At 37.6% G+C, this 23827-nt stretch overlaps 1 protein-coding gene across 1 annotated transcript; it reads left to right on the forward strand.

Annotated features, from left to right (window-relative positions):
• Positions 1-1787: 1787 nt before the first annotated feature.
• On the forward strand, positions 1788-14250 carry GAS7 (growth arrest specific 7; the record flags this gene model as incomplete). Its single annotated transcript, XM_015821633.1, has 8 exons — positions 1788-1903; positions 5104-5178; positions 5508-5586; positions 7071-7199; positions 8283-8406; positions 12046-12125; positions 13625-13723; positions 14112-14250. Coding segments are annotated over 8 exons (816 nt in total), but the record flags the coding sequence as incomplete, so codon positions are not given.
• Positions 14251-23827: the final 9577 nt, after the last annotated feature.

Below are 23827 nucleotides of genomic sequence, written 5' to 3' on the forward strand. Positions count from 1 at the left end.
CAGTGGTTGCATATAAGTAGGTAATGATCTCCAGTCAGTAATCCCTATAGCCATTGGAGCCATAAAAGTTTGTCCAGCCACATCTGAACCTAACATTCCATTTAGCTCTGAGGCACATAATATTTTATGTGTCATCCATCTCATCTTATTCAACACTGGAAGTTTTTAAAAAGAGACTGGACAACCATTTGTCTAAAATGGTATAAGCAGTGCTTTTTTTGAAGAAAAAAAAAAAGGTGCCGGAACTCACACGTTATATAACCCGCCTTGCCTACCCTACAAGGTTCCATCCAAAAAAGGTGCCGGAATTCCGTTCTGGGCGTTCTATGACAAAAAAAAGCCCTGGGTATAAGATTTCCTGCCTGAGCAGTGGGTTGGAATAGAACAGGGGTGTCAAACTGCCGGCCCATGGGCCGGATGCGTCATGCCGAAACCGTGTCCACCACAGCTCCGGCAATGGGGAAAAAGTTACGATACATCACGATACGTCATGTCGTTGTGAGGTTGACACTCCTGGACTAGAAGACCTCAAAGGTCCCTTCCAACTCTATTATTGTTATTATTGTTGTTGTTGTTATTATTATTATTATTATTATTAATCATCATCATCATCATCATCATTATTGTTATCATTATTATTATTATCATCATTATCATCATCATCCATCTCATCATGTCTTATTCACTACAGATGGTTTCCAAAACTGATTTGTTTCTTATAGTTAGAAGGGAGTGTGTGTGAATATGCATGATTATGCCTAAATGGGTGAATAAAATACTAGGTCTAGGTTGATATCTTTCTCAAACAATTGCATATTACCTTAGAGCATCAAGAATCATTGGTTGATCTTTGGTTGATGCAGAAACAGAGATAGTTAAATTTACCAAATGCACTATGAATCATATACCTCCCTTCTCATTTGTTTTGTACTCCTGGATTAATGACCTGTAAATGTCAATTTGTCTGAGCCTCATATTAGAAACCTCATCCTCCCTGCCCCGTTTTGTATTCAGACTGATGGTTTATACTCACTACTGACCACTAGGGGGACTATGCAACCAGTTTTGTTTTTATTGGAATTCATCAGCCATAGATAACCCCTAGGTTAGATCTCAGTACACTCAACTTTTTTATTGGGATTTGAACTTGCCCACCTGAGGTGAATTCACCAATTTGCTAAATGTTTCAAGTTTGTTTAATTTTTAATACCGGGTTGTAACCATTCTTGAACTTTTGAAAAGGGGGGGGGGGGGTGAAGATGTTTGCAACTTCCAGGAAATTCTACCTTTTTTTATTACGAACTTAGAGAAGAAAGTAAAGAATACCTTGAATTGAAGACTGCATTTAGGAAGTCTTCTTGGTAATTTTAATTGGATTGCCACTGCCTTTTTCCAGAATGTTCTTTCAACTTCTCAGTTAACCAGAGGCCTGGGCACTTCGGGGGAGGTGGTTCCTTTTTCAACCTCTACAAACCCGAGCAGGCCCTTATGAGATTCTTTTATATTAGTCATTGTCAGTTCTTGTGACTATAAAGTGCCCTGCTACTGAATTGCTTGTTTCCTGCAAGAACAAGCTCTGGTGCCCATGACTTGCCTTTAAAAAAAAAAAAAAACCTGGCAGATTTGTTAGCACCAATTGTATCTCTATTATTAGGATGGAAGAGAGAGTGTTATGACAGCTGGATATCACTCAGCATATTTGCAAATACCTATTACAGTATAAGGATGTGATTGCATTTGCTAATACATCTCACCTGGCCCATGCTTTTACTGTTCATTTTCTTTAGACTGACAAGAAGGACCCCCAAGGGAACAGCACAGTCTCGGGATTTGAAATTCTTTTGCAGAAACAACTGAAAGGAAAGCAAATGCAGAAGGAAATGGCAGAGTTTATTCGAGAAAGGTAACTTAGAAACTCAGTAATGAGCTAAATTGACTCCGTTGGGATTTGGGTTTATGTTTCCGGTGGTGAAACTCCTGATTCTATCAATTTACAAGTCTACTGGAACATTTTCTGTAAAACACAACTAATACTCAGAGATCTGACAGCAAATGCAAAGATGGGCTTGTTACCTTTTTTATTCTAATAGTTTCATGTATATATTTATTGATGAAATGTATACAGATAGTTCTCGACTTACATCCATTCATTCAGTGACATTCAAATTACAACAGGGGGCTTACAATTATCACAGCATCGTGAGGTCATGGGGTTACCATATGCAATTTTCCCTACTGGCTTCCCATAAGTAAAGTCAATGAAAAAACTGACAGAAGTTGCAGGTGTCTCCTGCTGGGTTTTTTTCCTGAATAGTCCCTAATGGCAGGGGGAATCTTGTACTCCATACCGCCCATATGCACTTGTGCCTGCCTGCACTCTATAGTGCCACACACACTTATACCCACCTATAGCATCCATTTATACACTTTCCTGCACCTGCTTGCACCTGTGGATCCCACGTGTGCCTGCCTGTAGCATCTGTCTGCCCAGCTGCCTTTACTTGGTCCTGCCCACCCACACTTCATGGCTTCCACCCATTCGTAGCTCTCACCCATGGGCCTGCTTGCGAGCCACCTAAGAAGGAAAGACTTGCTAAGTATTCTTTACTTATCAACAGCAACAGGGGTTTGTCAAGCAGTTTGGTCACATTGTGCTTTATGACCATATAAGTTAGTGGCAGAAATTCCAGTCCCAATTACCGTTGTAGCCCTAGGACGGGCAGACAACCTTGGCTCTTTTATGACCCGTGGACGTCAACTCCCAGAACTCCTGAGCCAGCATGGCTGACTCAGGAATTCTGGGAATTGAAGTCCATGAGTCATAAAAGAGCCAAGGTTGCCTGCCCTAGGACTACCTGCCTCAATCCAAACAGACTCTATGTCAGCGGTTCTCAACCTATGGGTCACGACCCCATTTGGGGTCGATCGACCATTTCACGGGGGTCGCCAAGCAAGGCTGTCCGCCATTTTTTTTGTCCACCATTTTTCCCCCCTTTTCCGGCGGGTGCCTTACCTCCCTTGGGCTGGGCCAGCTGGTGGTCGGCCTTGCCAGCTACGCCTCAGCCGGCGCAGGGGGCAGAACCCCGAGCAGGGAAAGTCCTCGACTTACGACCGGTTGGGTAGTCCTCGACTTACGACCGGTTTAGACCTCGACTTACGACCGGTTGGGGTTCGCAGCATTAAAAAGGTTGAGAACCACTGCTCTATGTGGTTTACAACATATATATAATAAAACATAGTAGTATAAAATAATAAGTTATAAAATAGAATCAATGTCCTTATAATAAAAAATAATACAGGGTTCCAGAATCAGTCCTGAAAAGCCCTCTAGAAAAGCCAGAAAGACTGTACGAGTAAGGATGACCCAGAGTTGTCTTGAGGGTTTCATAGGAGGGAAGCTGTCATAGAGAATGTCCACCTGCAGGGCCCCTCCTGTCACGCTTCCTAGAGCCCAAGAGTCCTGAGCAGATATTCTGTGATTGGCAGGATCAGGTGGGCAGTCTCTGAAATATCTGGACTTTAAGCCGTTAATGGGTTTAAAGATAGCAACCAGTACTGTGAATTGTACTTGGAAGCCAATCCATCTCCAACAGCAATGGAGTTAAGATAGCAATATCAGGATGGACTAGTGAGATGTGAGTTGCTGCATACTGGACCAGCTGAAATTTCTGGGTGGTCTTTAAAAGCAGCTACATCTTCAACAAATTACAGCCGTCATGTGTAGAAATATCTACACATATATATATATACAGAAAGATATCTACAGTGAGAAAACAAACAAAACATTTTTTCTATGTAGCAAAATATCAACAGTCAAAACTTTATATCAACAGAAATATGCCAAGAGGGACTCTTAAGAAAAATGTAGTCTCTTCAATTAATCATACCAGTCCCTATCCCCATATTGTTCTGAGGGGCCTTATTCTGATTTCCAGAGAGTGCAACAATTGCAATAGAGAGAGGAAATTTCCTTGGTAGGAATTTCACTTTCAGGAGCTCTTTTTCATAATGTCATTGCTCCAGACTGGATGGATTAAAATCTATGTTACCTCAAGTGGTTCTTTAATACGAAAACAGTTCTTATAATTACTAAGGACCCATTTAAATATTTGCTACAGAAAGAGAGGAGTACAATTTGCTTGAGTTCATTCTGAGTCCAGATGAGTCATGCTTCTTGCTGATTTTGACATATCTCAGAAATCTCCCCCCCACACACACACACACCTCCCCCCAAATGCTCCCATTAGCTCTGGTAGTTTAAATAACTTAAAACGTCTGTGTGACATGGAAGGATAAACCAAGAGAGAAAGATAAACAGTTATTATTTATAGCTGCTCATTATTTATAATTTTTCTTTTAAAAAGAGCATTCTTCTAAATCGTTTTCCACATAATAATAGGAGGGAGAGCAACTTGCAAGTGGTGATTGGAACATTCTGTTCCATGAATGGACTTGTCTCACTGATCAGAGAAAAAAAATAGAAGGGCTGCTTTAGTTCATTTCCTACAATTATGCTTTGGTGAATTAATAGTGAAATGCTCTCATGACTCAATGGAAGCTTTTAAGTATAAAAACTGTTTAGCATCCCTTTGACAAAATGTGGGCATCAACAATTTTTCACTCTTCAGAGCACAGGAAATGTTATTTAGCTTGAAATCTGGGTGTACTTTCTGAACCTTGTAAATCTAAGTTTGCTTTGCTGTTTGTTCCTTCCTTGTGCATGCAAGGACCTTTTTGACAGACAGTGGAAATTTTGGAATGGGTAAATACAAATCTTGTGCATTAATTTAACAGTCATTCTATTCCTCTCTCTTTCTCAGATGACACTGCTTTATTAACTGAGGAACAATTACCACTAACAAAAGAATATAGGATAGCAATAGCACTTATATAGAGTTGTGATTATAATCCATGTGTGTAGTGAAATTATTAAATTATCATTAATTCTCTTGGCAAATATTGTGGGTAAAACTATAAATATATAAAAATATAGGTTCCAAAGAGGTGAGTAGCTAAATGTACTGTATTTTATTATAATTGCAAGTTACATTTCTAATACATAATAGCTTTGGGCTGATGTCACTGGTGGTTTTTTCCCCCCAGAATAAAAATTGAAGAAGAATATGCCAAGAACCTATCTAAACTATCACAGAACTCCCTGGCTGCCCAGGAAGAAGGGTAAATACACATTTTTGAATTCTAATTGCCTGTCTGCTCTAGATTACAGTCTGTTGATTTTTTTAAAAAAATAAAAGTTAGTTTTAAGCCTAGTACTGCAAAATTCATTTATTAATACTGAGGGTTGGGTGATATTTTTCTAAAGATATTCATGATTATATCTTCTATTTGAATTCAAATAGGAGCATACATTTAGAGAGAGAGTTACTGAGAGTAATGTTAAACGTTGTGCTTTGGCTAATAGCTAATCCTATTAGCGGTGGTAATGATGAGTTTCAGATCCTAATGAAGAAGTGCATTTCTTAACTAACCAGGCTCATGTATTGCAGGACACTTGGCGAATCCTGGTCTCAACTAAAAAAAAGCATGGCTGATGAAGCAGAGGTTCATCTTAAATTTTCCTCTAAGGTATCAAATCATTTCCTCTAAAGTGTCAAATGTAAGGTATCAAATCGTGTTTTTATGGGCCTGAGATTGCCTGGTTTATGCCAGAGTGTGGATATGGGACCACTTGTTCGAGGATCCTTCCAACTGTGGGCATGATCTATACCCAGGGCAGGGAACCTTCCTTCTGCTGAGGGTTACATTCTCTTTGAAACAAGCAGTGGGATGGAAACATCCGTTCTCAAGCAACTCATCTTTTTTTCTTCCTGAGCCTCTTTTGTTTGCTCCCAAGCAGGAAGAAGGGACAGATAGTTATTTCTAAAAGTCTTACTTGAACTTTTGCATATGGGAGTTTAAAATTAAGCCAAGAGCTGGGTAAAATTAGCACATGTGTTCCTATAGCTTCACGTTGTTCATTCCTGATCCAGACAAAATTTCATTCCCAAAAGTTATTGGTTGCAATAGAATAAATTGAAGAATGTGGTAATGTTTATCAGTGATTGGACAATATCATTTCTTCAGGTTTTCCCCCCCAAAGCTAATATCCTAGTGCTCATAAAAGATATTAATAGTAGTATAGGTAGTAGTAGTAGTAGTAGTAGTAGTAGTAGTAGTAGTAGTAGTAGTAAGAACTGGCTACTTATTAGGTAAGTGACTTCTCCTGCTTTCATCATCACATACAAGATTGCACTCTCAGTATTTTATAATTTGATGATATTTGGACAAAGACCTAATAAATAGCCATGTATTGATTCAGTTTGGATCGTAGCTCATTTACAGTTAAGAAAATAACTGATTCCTCTCTGAAATGCTGAAATTTCTATTTCTTAGGCTATCCTAAGTGGCAGGAATCAAATGAACTGTATCCTAATAGCTCATTTTTGGTTTCAGAATTTGCAATCCCTTCCCCCATCCCTTCAACATAGAGACAGAAAATGTATATCTATATCTCATTATAGAAGTGACAACTGCCTTGAAATCTTCAGGATTTTCTTCTTCCTCTCTTTTGTTTTGAAGTGTTTGCTTCACACAGATATCTGAGCATCAAAACAGATATGAAATCCATGATCCACTTAGCTTTTTTCTACTTTTCAGCACTTTCCAGTTCTTCCTCCCATGCAAAAGGGATGGCGTTTTCTTCAGGTTAACTTCAAGTCCGGATAACTTCAGGCACCTGTCCATGTAGTTTTCTTGACAGGAGGATAGAAATAGCTTGGCCTTTTTTTAAAAAAAAACAAACCTCTCTTGTTTAGTTTATATTACTGGTATTTCCTGGATTTTAACTACAAACCAATCTTACTCATTTTTATTAGTTTTTAGCCAAGATTGGTTATTGCTACCCCACAATGGGTAGAAACTAAATGGCTCTAATATTCAAAAAGGAAGAAAGAATTCCTCCCATTTCTCTTAGTCTAAATCAAAGTATTTCTCCCCATTTCCCCCCTCCCCCCAGTTCCTAGCATCTACAACTTCTTAAACCATTTTTTCTTTTTTCTCATTTATGCCAGCTTCAGACAGAAGTGGAGAAACCGCTACTCAATTTCCGTGAAAACTTCAAGAAAGATATGAAAAAGTATGACCATCATATTGCTGATTTGCGAAAACAGCTGGTTAGTAGGTATGCAGCAGTGGAAAAGGTAAGAATTTCTCATATATAAGGCAAACTGTTATGCATGCTCAAAAACTTGCCATAGAAATCCTTGTGGATGGATGGATGGATGGATGGATGGATGGATGGATGGATGGATGGATGGATAGATAGATAGATAGATAGATAGATAGATAGATAGATAGATAGATAGATAGATAGATAGATAGATATTTGAAAAAAAATAGTGTGTATGTAAGAAAAATATGATTCTTCAAGTTGTAAGCCATGACTCCAAGTGGTCTGATTGGCCATACTAGTGGAGTGACAGTCACCCTGGGAAGAAAAGAAAGTGCCAGCATAGAGACAGGAGGGCAAGATTATTTATGCCATGCTGTCTAGTCTATATTCTATGTCCTAACTTCCAGCAGAAGATGCTGTCCTATAAACAATACTGAATATATTTAATTACTAGTTTAGTTTAGACAACTTTGATAAGTGAAATGAGTGGCTCAATAATTTTATCCTTTGCTTCTGCTGGCAGAAGGTCCTGAAAAGAACCAGATTGTGGAAATATAATGTAACCTATGCAGCAATGTTTTAAACTGACTAAATAAAATAGGATTCCAAAGAATAGCAATAGCATTTAGACTTAAATATCATCCACAAGGCTTTACAGCACTCTCTGGGCGGGTTGCAATGTCAGCATTATTTGCATATTGCCCCTAACAATCTGGGTCCTCATTTTACTGACCCACAGAAGGATGGAAAGCTGAGTCAATCTTGAGCCCCATCAGGATCGAACTCCAGGATGTGGGAAGAGTTTTTTTTTTGCAATACTGCACTTAACCCTTGTGCCACCAGGGCTCCTCAATAGTGTTGCCCAGATACTCCCTATTTGTATACCTTTTGTGTACTGGTAGTACTTTGGTTCCTAATAGTTTGGTGCTCAAGATCTCATCCAAGAGATAGCGCGCCTGTTCATTTTCTTGATGTTCTAGCTACAAAACTCATAGCGCACACTCTATTGTTGCAGTGATTTAGTCTGTGAAAGAATAAATCTTATAGAAAGGAAAAGACAGATAGATATTTCTTTCTGTGGAGAAATTTATGACTCTTGGTTTGTTTCAAGGCTCGAAAAGCATTAACAGAGAGGCAAAAGGATTTAGAGATGAAAACACAGCAGTTGGAGATAAAACTGAGCAACAAGACAGAAGAGGAAATTAAAAAGGCCAGGCGGAAGTCTACTCAAGCTGGTGAGTATATGTAGAATGAGGACACTATGTGATAAAGAGACACAGAAACAAGGAAATTTGAATGTCAAAGGGAAATGGGGTATAAAAGGCCTTCTATTGATTCAGCTAGGAAGAAGAGCACGGTTCGTTAAATTTTGGCATTGATCAAAACTGCATTCTTTAATTTTTTATCTATATTTTGTCTGATAAACTGTATTTGCAATACCAGTTTGGACCTTCTGGCCTTGTTGATCCTGTTTCCAGGATTTAGTTCCTTTGTAGTAAAGACCATTATCACTACCCCATACTTTCATTCTTAAGATACATGTAAGGAAATTAAGGAAAAGTAGCCAGTATTAGAGGACATGAGTCCAGCACATTCTTTAGTTGGGTTGGACCATCCCTTATACCTCCAGACAGCAAGGCCTCCTTTGTCCTATCAAATGGATTTCAGAGTCTCCAAACTCTCTATATAAGAAATAACTACATCTCTACAGAAATAGAGCACAACAATGATAAAAACTGTCTTGAATGCATTTGGGTCAATATAAAAGGGGAAAAAATGACATTGCCATAGGTGTATACTACAGACCACCCAACCAAACAGAGGAAATAGATGAACTTTTTGCTAGTCAGCTAACTAAGGTATGTAGGAAGTACATCACAATAGTAATGGGGGACTTTAACTACCCTGACATCAACTGGGACACAAACTCTGCACCAAGTGGAAGATCAAACAGGTTCCTGGCAAACCTAGCAGACAACTTTGTCTCCCAAAAAGTAGAGAAGGGAACTAGGGGATTAGCCATTTTGGATCTAATTCTCACTAACAGAGATGAAATGATAGAAGGTGTTGAAGCCATAGGAACCCTGGGAGGAAGTGATCATGCAATATTAGAATTCAACATTATGGAAGCACAAGCAATAGAACACAGTCAAACTAGAGTCTTGGACATCAAGAGAGCTAATTTCAATAAACTTAAGAGAGGGTTTGGGAAGGATTCCATGGATGAGAATCCTCCAGGGGAAAACAACTCAAGAAGCTTGGGAAATTTTAAAAAGTGAGATAATAAAAGCCCAGTCTAGCACAATACCAACAAAGAGGAAAAATAACAGCTCTCAAAAGAAACCAGCATGGCTGCACAAAGAACTCTCTGCAAATTGAAAGATAAAAAGGACAAGTATAGAAAGTGGAAAGAGGGGCACATAACTAAGGCAGAATATTAGCAAATAGCCCGAGCCTGCAAAGATGAAGTGAGGAAAGCCAAGGCTCAAAATGAACTAAGGCTTGTGACCAAAGTCAAAAATAACAAAAAAGCTTCTTTCAACATGTAAAAAACAAGAAAAAAGTGAAGGAAATGATTGGTCCATTAGTGGGTGAAAGTGGCAAGAAGGTGACAAGCAACAGGGAGAAAGCGGAACTATTTAATTCGTTTTTTGCATCTGTCTTTACACAAAGGGAAAAAACAGACCAACCTATCAAAAGTAGTGCCATAAAAAACAGAATAGAAACACAAGTTAAGATAGGCAAGAAAATGGTAAGTGAGCACCTGTCCAGCCTAGACGAGTTCAAATCGCCAGGACCAGATGGATTACACCCCATGATTCTCAAGGAACTGGCAGATGTGATCTCTGAACCACTGAACTATATTTTTCAAAGATCCTGGAGCACAGGGGAACTACCAGAGGACTGGAAAAGAGCTGATGTAGTTCCCATCCTCAAAAAAGGAAAAAAAATGGACCCAGGAAATTACAGACCTATCAGCCTGACCTCAATACCTGGGAAGATCCTGGAAAAGATAATCAAACAACGAATCAACGANATCCTGGAGCACAGGGGAACTACCAGAGGACTGGAAAAGAGCTGATGTAGTTCCCATCCTCAAAAAAGGAAAAAAAATGGACCCAGGAAATTACAGACCTATCAGCCTGACCTCAATACCTGGGAAGATCCTGGAAAAGATAATCAAACAACGAATCAACGAACACCTAGAGGCAAACAAAGTCATTACTAAAAGCCAATATGGGTTTGTCAAAAATAGATCATGCCAGACAAATCTTATTGCATTCTTTGACCAAGTGACAAAATTAGTGGATGAGAGGAATGCTGTGGACATAATTTACTTGGACTTCAGTAAGGCATTTGATAAAGTACATCACAACCTACTACTTGACAAGATATTTCTTAAATTAATTGAATCATGAACATTTTGGTACTTCTAGAGATAAATCTATTTAAAGTTCTTCCCTTTTTCATGTATTTATTTGAATTGTGTGACAAACAGAATTGGAGCTAGCCTTTACATTTTTCAGTTTAAAATTTCTTATATTTTCTTTTATAAAAATTTTACTGTTTGCATCGTACAGTAGATGGCAGGAGAGATAGTCAAATTATCGCCTAAGTCAACTTTGCTATAAAATGTATGTATTTAAATACAATTAATATAGGCCCTGCTGTTCTATTTCAGTGCAGAATTTATGACTCATTGAATTACTGGGTTAGAAAGAAACAAGCATACAGAAGCCACTGAAAAGTGTGTTTCTTTCAGTCAGCAAAATTGTCAGTAGGCAAACCTGTGTGAAGATTCATCTACTCTTGGTTAAATTATCCTTCCATTTGGTTTTCTGATGTGTGCCTCTGTTTACAGCTGCATGCAAAGTTTATTTACTGCTGGTCAAATTGCATGTTTCATTGAATCCTGAAGTGAAAAGAAGTTGACACAGGTGCTACATCCAAATTTAAACAAGAAATCTTTCTGCAAATCTGAACACATCCTTATTATTTATGTGCAATTCTGCAAGATAGAGTGGGAAGAAATTTCAAAAGACTCTTAGTTGGCTACAGGAAAAGTTTGGAAGTTGCTGTTTCTGCTCAAGAAGGTGTTATAAAGTACTGACTAGCTGTTTCATTATTTCAAATTGGTTAAACCACTGCACACAAATAGGCAGTATGCAATCAAATTGCAGAAGGATTTTATATTTAACTTCCAGGTGGAAGCTGTATCACCTCTGTTCACCTAAGCATTCTTTGATGTGTATAATTTGATCACTAGTATATAAACTTTAGAGTGCAATTTATAAATTGGAATTTCCAAAGGAAGGAAACAATATTTTTTCATTTGTAGTCAATTATATTTTTTCATTATACTTTGGTCAGGGAAACCTATGGAGATTTCCCTAAAGGGGGGAAAAGGGTAGACAATAATAGAACTGAAGTTTGTTTCTTCATCTTCTCTTAAACATTCTTAATATGAAGTTAATGAGACATGCCAACCAACCAGCTTTGCAGTATGTTTCTTAATGACTTTCTCACTTCTACTGAGGATGAAGAGATTGGTTTTTGCTCTTTTCTTAATTAATTTGAATTAGCTACTAGGGCTGGGTAATGCGGCGCTTCACACTGAAAGGCAGAAAAGTGTTTTGATATGCATGAAGGTAATTATGTAATACCTGGCTTGTCACATAGAATTTAATTTAAAGCAGCAGCTTCTTTCACTGAAATTGCGCAGTTGCCCTGCATAGCTGCAATACAATCCCAGGAAAGATTAAAAAGTAAAATCATAATTGCACTGATATTAATAGTAAGTAAAGCACCCTTTGGGTAGGTGAATGAATTACAGGAAGAACTCACATGATGGCTTGGGGAATTTGTTTTTCTAGGAGATGATCTCATGCGCTGTGTGGATTTGTATAACCAAGCTCAGTCAAAATGGTTTGAAGAAATGGTAACCACCTCTCTGGTAAGTTAAATTTTAGCTTCATCCTTCATATTTCAGAAATAAGGTGGGTTTTTTTCCCACCTTGAGTGGAATTACATATATTAGCCCATTTTTATATATAACGCGTGTTTCCAATTCTGAAATCCCTGTTCTTGATTTTTTGCTCAAACATGGTTGTGTATTCTGTTCTTGGACTAAAATTATCTTTAAAAATAATAATAATATTGGGGCTACCTTTGGAACCAGCAATTCCATATGACTTTACATGACATGTTAGGAAATCCCCACAATCTGTATCTTTACCCTTCACATTTTCTAGCCTTCTGTCCACATCATAAGGTTTTTATGGTTGGGGCAAGAAACTGTTCCATGTCATGGCACTGTGTAGGTCCCCCACTTGAAGGAATGACTCTTCCTATATGATCTCTCCAAGCTTTAAGAGATCACTTGAAGAGGTTTGTCTACAGTTGCTGTGAACTTGTCTGGTGGTGAATCAAGATTAGGCCCTTTTGGTTGTTAACTCAGCTCTTTGGAATGCATGGCCTGCAATGTTGAGGAGCCTAGCATCTTTATCAACTTTTTAAAAATGCTTTTAATATATATATTGTAAAGTGATGATTGCCACTTTAACTGTTTTAATGACTTGATTTTAAAATTGTTTTATATTATAAAATGCTGAGACATCTTGATAGCCAGTGGGATACCATGTTAAATAAATACATGGTAAAATAGATCAGAGCCAGTTTGGTGTAGCGGTTAAGCTACCAAGCTAGAAATTTGGAATTCTAGTCCCATCTGAGGCATAAATCCAGTTGGGTGACCTTGGGCCAATCACTCTTAAGTCCTAGGAATCAGACAGTGACAAACTACTTCCAAAAAAAACCTTGCCAAGAAAACTGCAGAGACTAGTCTAGACAGTCACAGGGAATCAAAAAGCTGACCTGAAAGTGTAAACATAAAACACACACAAAAATCAAGTTGTATTTTTTTCACATTATTGAATTATTTAGCACATGTACTCCTATCTTCAATTTTACAATCTTTGAGAAAATATTTGTCCACTCGTATCAGAACTATGGATTATATTTGAAGTGTGGGTGAAAGGAAAAAGGAGGAAAAAGAAAGGAAAGGAAAGGAAAGGAAAGGATTTTTTTTCAAGGAGAAACAGGATAGTGTAGCATAGTGAGAGATTTTGATTTGTTTTGCTTGTATTGCTGGAGGTTAGAGTTCAGTAAAATACATATTTTAAGGGATTAAATCTACCAAAGAATTTGATGTTCTATTTCTGATTTTATTTTACTTTTTAATGAATAATCACACCTAGCCTGGCTTGCCATCAAATTTTGATAGCATGATTTTGGGGACTCTCAAGGGCCACAAAAATTGTCCAGTATCTGTGAATTGCCCACCTTAGGCTAAAACAGGCTAAAATGAATAAACATTTGCTTTATATTTGATTCACAGTGGGTGGGTCTTTATTCCTTATCCATTAATGAACATATTTCATTCTTTTATTTCAGGAACTTGAGAGGCTAGAAGTAGAGAGAGTGGAAATGATTCGGCAGCACCTTTGCCAATATACACAGTTACGACACGAGACAGACATGTTCAACCAAAGTGTGAGTCTACTTATCTTGGAATCCTTTCTCATACTGTGCTTCCGCAAGCTTTATAGAAATCTGAAAACCTATGTAGAATCCTCTACATCTGCTAAAGTATATGATTGTATAACAACAGATAACTCAGCTCTCCTAATAAGTACTGTTTACTTTGAGTCAGGATCAGTCACTTGGAACCCTTGAAATGAGATTCTTGACAGTGTAAGGTCAGGATTCAAGACCCACATTGGAAGTTGGCATTTATAATCCCTAATTCTATAAAGTTAAACATGAAAGAGTAGACCTGCATATTGAAGAAGAAAAATAAATAAACTCATGTGTACTGTATTCTACCAGGCATTCATTTGTAGATGTTGGGAAACAACGATGTGGCTATTGTGTTTTTCAGACAGTGGAACCTGTGGATCAGTTGCTTCAGAAAGTGGATCCAGCCAAAGACAGAGAACTGTGGGTAAAAGAACACAAAACCGGTAACATCAGACCTGTGGATATGGAGATATAGACTTCTGTGACCAGGTGGGCTTTTGAGTCCACCCAGTTCGAGGGAATTCCATAAAGCTTCAAGAGGAGGAACAGGAGAGATGTTCCACTGTCAGCTTCCGTATCTATTTATTATTGTCTGTAGGGACTATTTCTGTCATGTTTGATCATTATTCCATTCCTATAGTGCTATGCCTTAAACATCCAACATTCCAGGGTTGAGAAGCTACTCTTTTTCCTTCTTTTTGAAACTGGCTCCTAGCAGCCAAGCACGTGCAGCTCCCATTATCAATGGCTGGGTCTGTTTGCTGGTACAAAAAGAATCTTGCTATTCTGTGGTTATCTATTTTGTGCTACTCCCCTTGCATGATGCTCTGTTTTGTAATGTAACGTTAAGACACAAATAAGGCTGTGCCAAACATATGGACGGATAAGTTTGAATGTGATTCTGGAAGCAGGGGTATCCTCTGAATGTTCCCACTGAATTAGGTGGGAGTGGGGAGGTGGTTTTAAATCCCCACCTCCTCTCTCATCTACACTTTATGAAATGGACTTCATAATGCTTACCTACTTCACAGGGATGTTGTGAGGATAATATCTGTGGAGTATTATGTTTTAATAACCATTGTCTCCTACAACTGCAAATGCTATTGCAAGGCTACAGTGAAAAGGCTTTTTTTTTGAGTAAAGAAAATGAGGCCATGGGTCAAGAGACAATGTACCCAAAGAAAACCGCTTGGGTTGGCCCTCTTTTATACTGTCTCTCAGGTACTTACTGGCTGCAGTCCTCAAGCTGCTTGTGATCTTTTGACTTCTCCGGGACCTGCAGAAACGATCAGAGAATTGGAACCATTGACCCCCCCCAATAGAAAAAGAGCACTTTCAAGACACAGTTGCCTCTTATCATGGGTGCTCCAAGAGCCTTTGGAAGAGTGTAAGAAACCAAATTCAAAGTGTATCTCAATCTGCAAAGTAACCTTCGTGAGGGTTTAGATTACTTAGAGGCTAGGATCTTGCCCCTTTCAACATGTCTTCCCTGATTTTCAATTTTGTGCTCAAGTCTCAGAGATCTCAGCAAAATTCAAGTGAGAACTTGGGTTTGGGGAAAGATTTTGCAAGCCTTTGGCTCTTGAGTTCCCACACTTCTGGCAGCTATTTTAAAAAAAAAGTGTTTTATTTTATAATGGAGTTTAGGCCATATTAAGTCTCATTATAAAACTATCAGATGGTCAAAAATCAGCACAAGTGAGTTAAGAAGTGACTATATTAATCCAGCCAAAGATGCATTATACAGCTAGATATTTTCAGAAGTGCAGCTATTTATGATGGTACTACAAAGCCTTACCAATTGATCCTGAGCTCCTTATTTCAGAAACTGTTGGGAGAAAACCACCATGTTCTTTGTTCCCCTCCTGTTTTCATTTGTCTTGCAATGGTGTTTGTATAGCACAAATATTTGCTTCAAGTATCAGAGCTTTCACTTTTTTTTGTACTGCCAAGTATTTTGTTTGAACATGTGTCACAAACATCTTCTCTTCATTTCTTCATTTCTTAAATCTTTTTTTTTCCTGGAATGCATTTGTCAGTTTTTTTGACCAGACTTGCCATCAGCACTATAACTCTTGTCCTTTCTGCTTTCAAAGTAATGGTTTTAACTTAAACTACAGAGATGTAATATAGATAACCTGAGCCTCTTGGTGTTTTTTTTTTTAAAAAAAAACATATAGGAGAAAGTTTGGGATAAGAGATGGCATTGTTTTCCTGGATTATTTGATACTTACATTATTAAATACGGTATGGAGAAAACTGGCACACAAGCTATTTTAATTAATTACAGCTCCAATTTGCTCTCATTTGATTGATTATTTCTTCCCTTCCCTTCCCTTGCTTTTCCTTCCTTTTCAGTTGGCTTTCTGTTATCAACAAAATCCTCTTTTTCCATTTCTAAGGGCATCACAGGTTTTTAATAAAAATATATATTTTGTCTTTTTCCCAAGAAGCTGACTGTCAAGATTTGCAAAAACTACAATTTATCCTGCTGGTATGTGTGAGTACATTAAGGTCTGGATCAAAAACAATATAAAAAGAATTCAGTTCCTTTCCTGTTTTGAAGCTTGGGATATTTCAGTATTCCTTGCAATCTTTCTCTGACTGTTTTCAGAACTTCCTTCAGTTGTTGCCCATTGATTTCTGGGTTTTTTCTGTTTTCCATACTGGACATTGTTTAACTATATGTTATTTTGATAAAATGGATTGCAAATTGTTTGTACATTCCACTCCAACTTTCTTCACCATCATAAAGCAAACTGCTCATATTACAAAAATTGCTCTTTCCAAATTATATTTTAAGATTCTGCTTCAATTAAATCTGACTGAATTTAAAATATCTATCTTATTTTTCTAGATAAAAAGTACTCAAAGCACCTTATTTGTAAATGTAAAACATTGCCTGGATCATTTGATTTTCATGTGTCTGTTGCTTTCTACCAACTAAGAATTGTCTCTTTTTTGTTTTGTTTTGTTTTTCTATATCTTTCACAATTATCTTACCCATTACTTTGCTTTTCTCTTTTCTTATTTTACTGAAAGCTCCAGTGATCAGTGATGACAAAATATGATTTGATTGCAGAAAAATCCCCAAGATTTTACAGAAGCTTGTAAATAGATTCCTAGGTCTCTTGCTGTAATTATTTCAAACAGTACAAGGCATTTCCTTGACTGTCTTAATCTATGTTTCCTTTCAAGTTCTACGTTTCTTTTAAACATTATAATTTTATGTGAAGGATGAAAATACATATTGTTCACCAGACTCCTTTTTATGTTCCCCAGGGTTTGGGTGAAAAGATTGGAACCATTTCTATGTCTTTTGGGGACTTACGCTACTAAGGGCCAAAATCAGGGTTGTAAGCCTTGCAATTGCTTAAGATGCTAATTTCACCACTTAAAATTCCTGAGGCCACCATGGTCTCAGTATGTTTTTTGAGTTCAGCCCTCAATGTGTCATGAGAGCTCAGTTGCTCTCAGTCTCATGGAAGCTGCACCCAGTGGTGGGATTCGGTTCTCTGTGTGGATGCCGCTTCCAGAAGTCTGTTCTGGGCCTGGGCAACAAAAAATTAGCTACTGGTTCTGCTGAACTGGTGCGAACTGGCTGAATCCCACCATTGGCCGCACCCCTCAGATAGCAACCCCATGCAGTCTATGGTATTTGTGCAGGGATTCCTGCACGGCCATGATGAATATAACCAGAAGGTCATAAGTGAGAGAGCAGGGTCTACTTAAAACACCTGTCGTTTGGGATCCGTCACAGGTAATCTTCCATTTATGTCCACAACTGAGCCCAACATTTCTCTTGCTAAGCGAGACATTTGTTGAGTTTTGCTTCATTTTATGACCTTTCTTGCCACATGTGTTAAGTGAAACACTGCATTTGTTAAGTTAGTAGCACGGTTGCTAAGTGAATCTGGCTTCCCCATTGACTTTGCTTGTCAGAAGGTCACAAAAGTCGATCACGTGACCTCAGGATACAGCCACCGTTATAAATATGAGCCAGTTGCCAAGCATCTGAATTTTGATCACACGGCCATAGGGATGCTGCAACTGTTGTTGAGTGTGAAAAACGGTCATAGGTCACTTTTTTCAGTGCCATTGTAACTTTGAACTGTCACTAAATGAACACCTGCAATTATTTGAGGGGAAGTGATGACCAATCCCTTTGTTTTAGCTTGGTAGAAGTCTTTTTGCCAACTTCTTCAGAAGCATTGACCTTTCAAATTTATTTGGCCCATCACACTCAAATCACTGGTGCTACCTTTAGTATTCTTCCTCCGTTCCTTTTTTCTAGGACAAAACATAACTCACTTGAATGTTCTTGTTGAAGTTTTCTTTCACCATGGAAAGCAGTTGTGGGTGAAACCTGCATATTTTCTCTTAAGCTTTGCTCTTTGGAACATTCCACTGCTCCCTTGCTTTCTGATTTGTGTTTTGGACTGGTGATATGTCTACATCTAGACTTCCCTGGCTCCAAAACGTAAAATGAGAAAGCCCATATATTAGGAATGCAGAGGGAGGAGAGGATTAGCGTGTCAGACCTACGAGACTCTTTTTCTGTTTTTGAAGTTCAACACCTCACTGCCTTTTAAATATGCCTGTTGTTATTATTACCCTTTTATATTGCAATGGATTTGCCATTGGTTTTTTTTTTCCTTTGCAACTCTTACTCACTGCATTCCTGTTTCATGACATTTTGGTATGACTTACAATTGTGGGATGATTTGCAAGTGTACTTTGTGCCTTTTGCTTCCCGGACTGTTTATATCAGTTCATATTTAGCTTGGATGTTCATCAGATTAGCCAGACATTTACAACCTGATTTTGTTTAATGTGGTTTCTAGCCACTTAATCTCTCTTAATTACATGGCTCCCATTCCTTAAGCAGTCCCAATGCTCAAGATTTCATTTATTCTCCTTTCAGGATTCTCAAGGAAGATGGTCATGTTTTGTGAAATTTTCTTTCTAACCAATATCTTGAGAAAAAGTATTTTAGAGAGAAAAATATTAAGAGAGAATTACATTTTTTGCAAAGGAAGCACTTGGATGACTGAAATAGAATTGCGATATTTGGGATATTTTTAGTTCCATGTCAGCTTAGAGATAAATGCAAGCATAGATCACTGGTGTAATGTAATACGAAGGGCTCCTTGTTTAATATTGTGTATATGCCATTCTATTCCCCCTCTCATCATGATTACCTGTTCACTGAGCATAGTCTATTCTCATTAAGCTATTGGGAGGGTTCCTTCCCCAAGGTTTGCTATAAATATCTTTGCACTTTTACAAACTTTGAGGCTCCTGTGAATCTCTTATTACTTAATCAGAATAGAGATGGAAGGGACCTCGGAGGTCTTTTAGTCCAACCCCCATCTACCATTTCAGATAGATGGCTGTCCAGTATTTTCTTAAAAACCTCCAGCGATGGAGCACCCACGATTTCTGAAGGCTGAAGCTGTTCCACTGGTTAATTGTCCTCACTGTTAGGAAGTTTCTCCTTAATTCCAGGTTGCTTCTCTCCTTGATGAGTTTCCATCCATACTGAAGTCCTGCAACCGTTCTTCATATTTTTTGTCTCCAGGCTCTTAGTTGCTCTTCTTTGCACTTTTTTCCCCCAAGGTCTCAACATCTTTTTTGTAATATGTAATATTTTGTAATATTTTCTTTGTGAAAATAGATGGTGGCATTTAATATAAAGATTGGCATTCAGAGAATTGAGAAACCTCCTCATATATGACAATGTTCTTTTACAGGTTTTGTAGTATTCAAATAGAAAGTGGTATTTTGGGTTCCATTTGGATTTTCATCCCGTATTATCTGCCCACAATGAGTAACTGATCCCTATTGTTTTATTTTACTGGCTAGTTAGTATCTAGCTCAGGGGTCTTCAAACTTGGCCCTTTTATGACTTGTGGACTTCAACTCCCAGAATTCCTCAGCCAGGCATGCTGGCTGAGGAATTCTGGGAGTTGAAGTCCACAAGTCATAAAAGGGCCAAGTTTGAAGACCTCTGATCTAGCTCGTTCACAATGCTTGTTAGTGTGATTTGTCACAGATCAGATCTGGAGCACATAGTTGGTTTGGTTCTTCCATAGAAAATCTACTGACCACAGCAAGTCCTCTGTTATGTAATCTCAGTTCTGTTCTCTTGTGATCTTCATAATATAACAATATACCTCCGCTTTTCTTACTTTAATATTATGTCTCTGTTGTGAATGGGTCTGAGGACACTTAACACTGAATTTCCAATCCTGAATTCAGTGAAGAAAGGTCAAAAGTATGTGTGGTTTTTCTATTTATATGTTTCTTTAAATTATTACTGTTTTAGTACAGGTATAAGCCTAAGCAAAGGAGATTTACCCTTTCTTAGTACAAGCTTGCTTACTTTTCAGAATTACATTCTCCTGTATTGGAATTGAATTCATCTTTAAGAGAGCAATCTTTATGGCTCATAAGAAAGGAAAAAGTAACAATGTTGTTGTTGAATTAATGACACAACGCTGCTGTGGAGGCACTCAAAGCCATTCTTAATACTTTTAAGGCATTGCCTTCCCAGGCTGATAAAAGTATGAAAAATTTCAAATTCTACATAACACTTTTCTTTTTCCCCTCATCCACTGCACCAGGGATGAAGCCAGAATTAAGATTCTTCAATCTTATCTGGGTATATTTTCTTCTGTCAGGTTTTCCTGCATGCAGCAAACATTTTTTCTGTGCTTAGCCCAGGTCTAGGAAAAAATGGCAAGGTAAAGCCAACTACTGCTTGCCATCAAAGAAAATGCAGGTTTCTTTTAGCTTTTGATGGGTTGTTAGTCAACTCCCATCACAGTTGCTTTCTGCTGGCAATAGTAAGTCTCCATTCCGTTACTAACCTAGGGTTAGATGTGAAAGTGGCAGAGAAAGGCCATCATAAAAATAACGTTAAGTTCCCATCTTTCAAGAATAATTGGAAGACAAGACCAATGTCTCAGCTGAATTTTTAAAAAACAATCATTCTGTAGATCAGGGGTCCCCAACCCCCAGTCTGTGGACCAGTATCGGGCCGCAGCATGCCAGCGGCCAGTCTGCACAAACAAGCAAAGCCCCATCTGCAGGATGCAGGCAGCACAGAAAACCACACCCCTTCCAGTCCACAGAGAAACCTCTCTCTCACAGAACCGGTCCCTGGTGCCCAAAAGGTTGTGGACCTCTGCTGTAGATAATGCAAGACAAAAACATCACAAGCAATTAACCTATGAAGGATTTTGGTTTGAGCTATTTAAATATCAGATTGATTAAAGGAAAATGTTTAGTAAATAAATGGGAGAATATATGGTAATCACTAGTTGGATTAGCTTTTCTGTATTTGCCCTTTTTGCAGGAATTGGAATGAAAAATCTGTATTTAGTTCTGTTCCGTTCAGATTTTCCTTCTCATATTCAGGAATAGCCACCATCACATTCAAAATGATAATAACTGTTCTACGGTTATTTCTGAGAGAAGCCAATATCAGGATTCTTTCTGATCTTTTTTTTTCCCTTATGGATTTATTTGCAGATATTTGAAATTTAGAAAATAGATGTTTAGACCATTAATATTTTAATGGCCGTGGACCAATGTACGTAAAGAATCAAGAAAATCTTTGTAAGGGTTTTCATGCCTCTGATTTGTTACCACTCAAAACTGTAGCGTGTTGTACAAAGCAAGTCACTGATGGCCACAATGTAAAATTAACATTTGAAATTCCCTTCTAAGACTTTTTAGATTATAACTCCAATGGCAGGCAGAGTTGATTTTTGCAGTATCTAAAGGAATTTAGTATTTCCACTGAAACATTGATTTAAACCCATTTTTTCAATTTTCAATCAGTATTATAGTGATCCTAGCTAAGAAAGCTAGTAGAAGTATTTTTAAAAGATACTTACAATGCATCATATGAGTCTAAATAGACGGGTAGAAAGGGATCTTCTGGAATGCTGTTGTGCTTTTCCTCTGACAGCAGGATGAATATTTAGTTAAAGACAATTTGCTCATTTAAAAAGGGGGATTAAAAACTACCTTTCTGAGTATTTTGATGGAAATTTCTATACACCATGCATATTTACAACATTTATCCATTTAAAAGTTGTAGCTTTCAAAGAACCTTGGAATTAATAGTTTGGTGACAACATTTCATTAGAAATTCTTAACTTCCTGTTCAGAAGCATAGTTTCCAGAGTCATCCGAACCGAAGAAATATCTATTGGGATAATTTAGGAGTATAGTTATGATCGTTAATACCAGTGCTTATGTAGATAATGTGGATAAGGATATGTGAATAGTGTAAATAAATAAATTTTATGCAGTCCAATACCTTGAATTTTTTTTCTGTCCACCAGGAAGATATTCTTTGCTTTGCTAATGTTTTTGCCAAAGCATAGCAAAGAATTATGAAAGCAGCTGAAAAAAATAGCTAAATATATTGAGATAAGCCCAAAGATGCAGAGATGATCTTTAGACCCTAGGATTTATCAAAATGGATTTTAAACTTCAGAGACAGAACATTCACAGGGAAGGAAAAGAAGAGCTATGTGAAGCTTAGGTGGAAATTGGATTTAATCATCCCTTTGAATTTCAAGATTCAGTTCAGTTTCAATTCCTTTGGGGTCAGTTCTAGAGTTCCATGGGTTTTTGTGCAAAGTTAAATTGAATCGATGATTCAAATTGAACTGACCATTTGAAACAAGTCATGGATGACTTGCACAATGCTCTCAAATCATTCTCAGCAACTTGATGGGGATATCCTCTCAAGTGCAGTCTTGCACACTATATATTGCACCAGAAGGTGGCACTACCACATGGCATCTCATGTTGCCAATCCGATGTGGATTTTCTTGCTTATGGTTTCCGTAACTTTCACTTGCTTTTCATCTAAGTACGTCAACAAAAAACGTTAGTAAACCAAAATAGATGTGAAACATCTTCAAAGATGTCTTGGCAGTTTGCCACTATCATTTCCTAAAGAGCAAGGCATGGCAATAATAGCTATAAAAGAAATTGATCTTTTCAGATGCAGGAATCTTGTAGGTTTCTGTTTCTGAGACAATGAAGTTTTCTGATTATGCTTATACTTCAGCTACTCAAAGTATTTAATTTCATTTTTTGGGTGGTGGGTGGCATCCTTTCAACCCTCTGGCTGGACAAGTGCTGAAATGCATTCATGTACCATAATTTGCTTGCTAAATCTGTTGATGGACCACATACAATAATTTCTCATCAATAATTTCTTCATATATTACACTAAGCCGAGGTTGAATAACCTGCAGACCGTGAAATTGTACCACTAAAATTGGGTAGCAAAATGGCCAAACTTCAGTGTGATTATTTGGGTTATTTTTCTTGTTTGGGAGTAATTTAAGAATAGGCATGGTAGCAGTTGCTTACCAAGGTTCTCTGGTCATTAAATAGACATACTTCTAGCCCCAAACAGAGCAAAATATTTCAGCCTTTAACCTGAATTGTGGCTCTTGAATTTTTAGAAGTTGTCACCTTTCCATTAAGCTTTAATGTCATTTGTTTTATTTGGCTTAGGTGTTCCATGGACTCATTTTTTGTGTTTTAAAAATATGCTTTTTATTTTTATATATATATAAATGTAATACTATGTATGAACTTGTGTGTTTTTTTTAAAAAAAGCCTGATTAAAACAAAAATAGATTAGCATGTTATGATATGTGGTTGCATTGATCATGACATACTCTTATAATAGAGTCAAATATTGGTTTTATGTTAAAATTCAGGTGCCAATTGGGATGTTTTAAAATTATTTGTTTCAGTCCTGTTCATGTCAGTGCAGAAACATGTCCTCTTATATTTTCCTGAATATAGATGAATGGGATTATAACTAAAGACTTTAGAGAATTTGCACTTCTGAAGTAAAAAATCCACTTTGTGAATTTATTTTTTACAGATTTAAGAGTAATTAAGTATCAGGTGTAGAACTTTGGCATTTTTTTTGACTGGTACACGTCATACGTAACCAGACAAACTCCAGGCTTGGTGATCTTATATCTAAACAGATGCTGTTTACAAATTATTCTGCTTATTACCTTTTTTTTT

The sequence above is a fragment of the Protobothrops mucrosquamatus genome, unplaced genomic scaffold (genome assembly GCF_001527695.2).
Source record: "Protobothrops mucrosquamatus isolate PMUCROS unplaced genomic scaffold, P.Mucros_1.0 scaffold1371, whole genome shotgun sequence".
Classification (NCBI taxonomy): Eukaryota; Metazoa; Chordata; class Lepidosauria; order Squamata; family Viperidae; genus Protobothrops; species Protobothrops mucrosquamatus.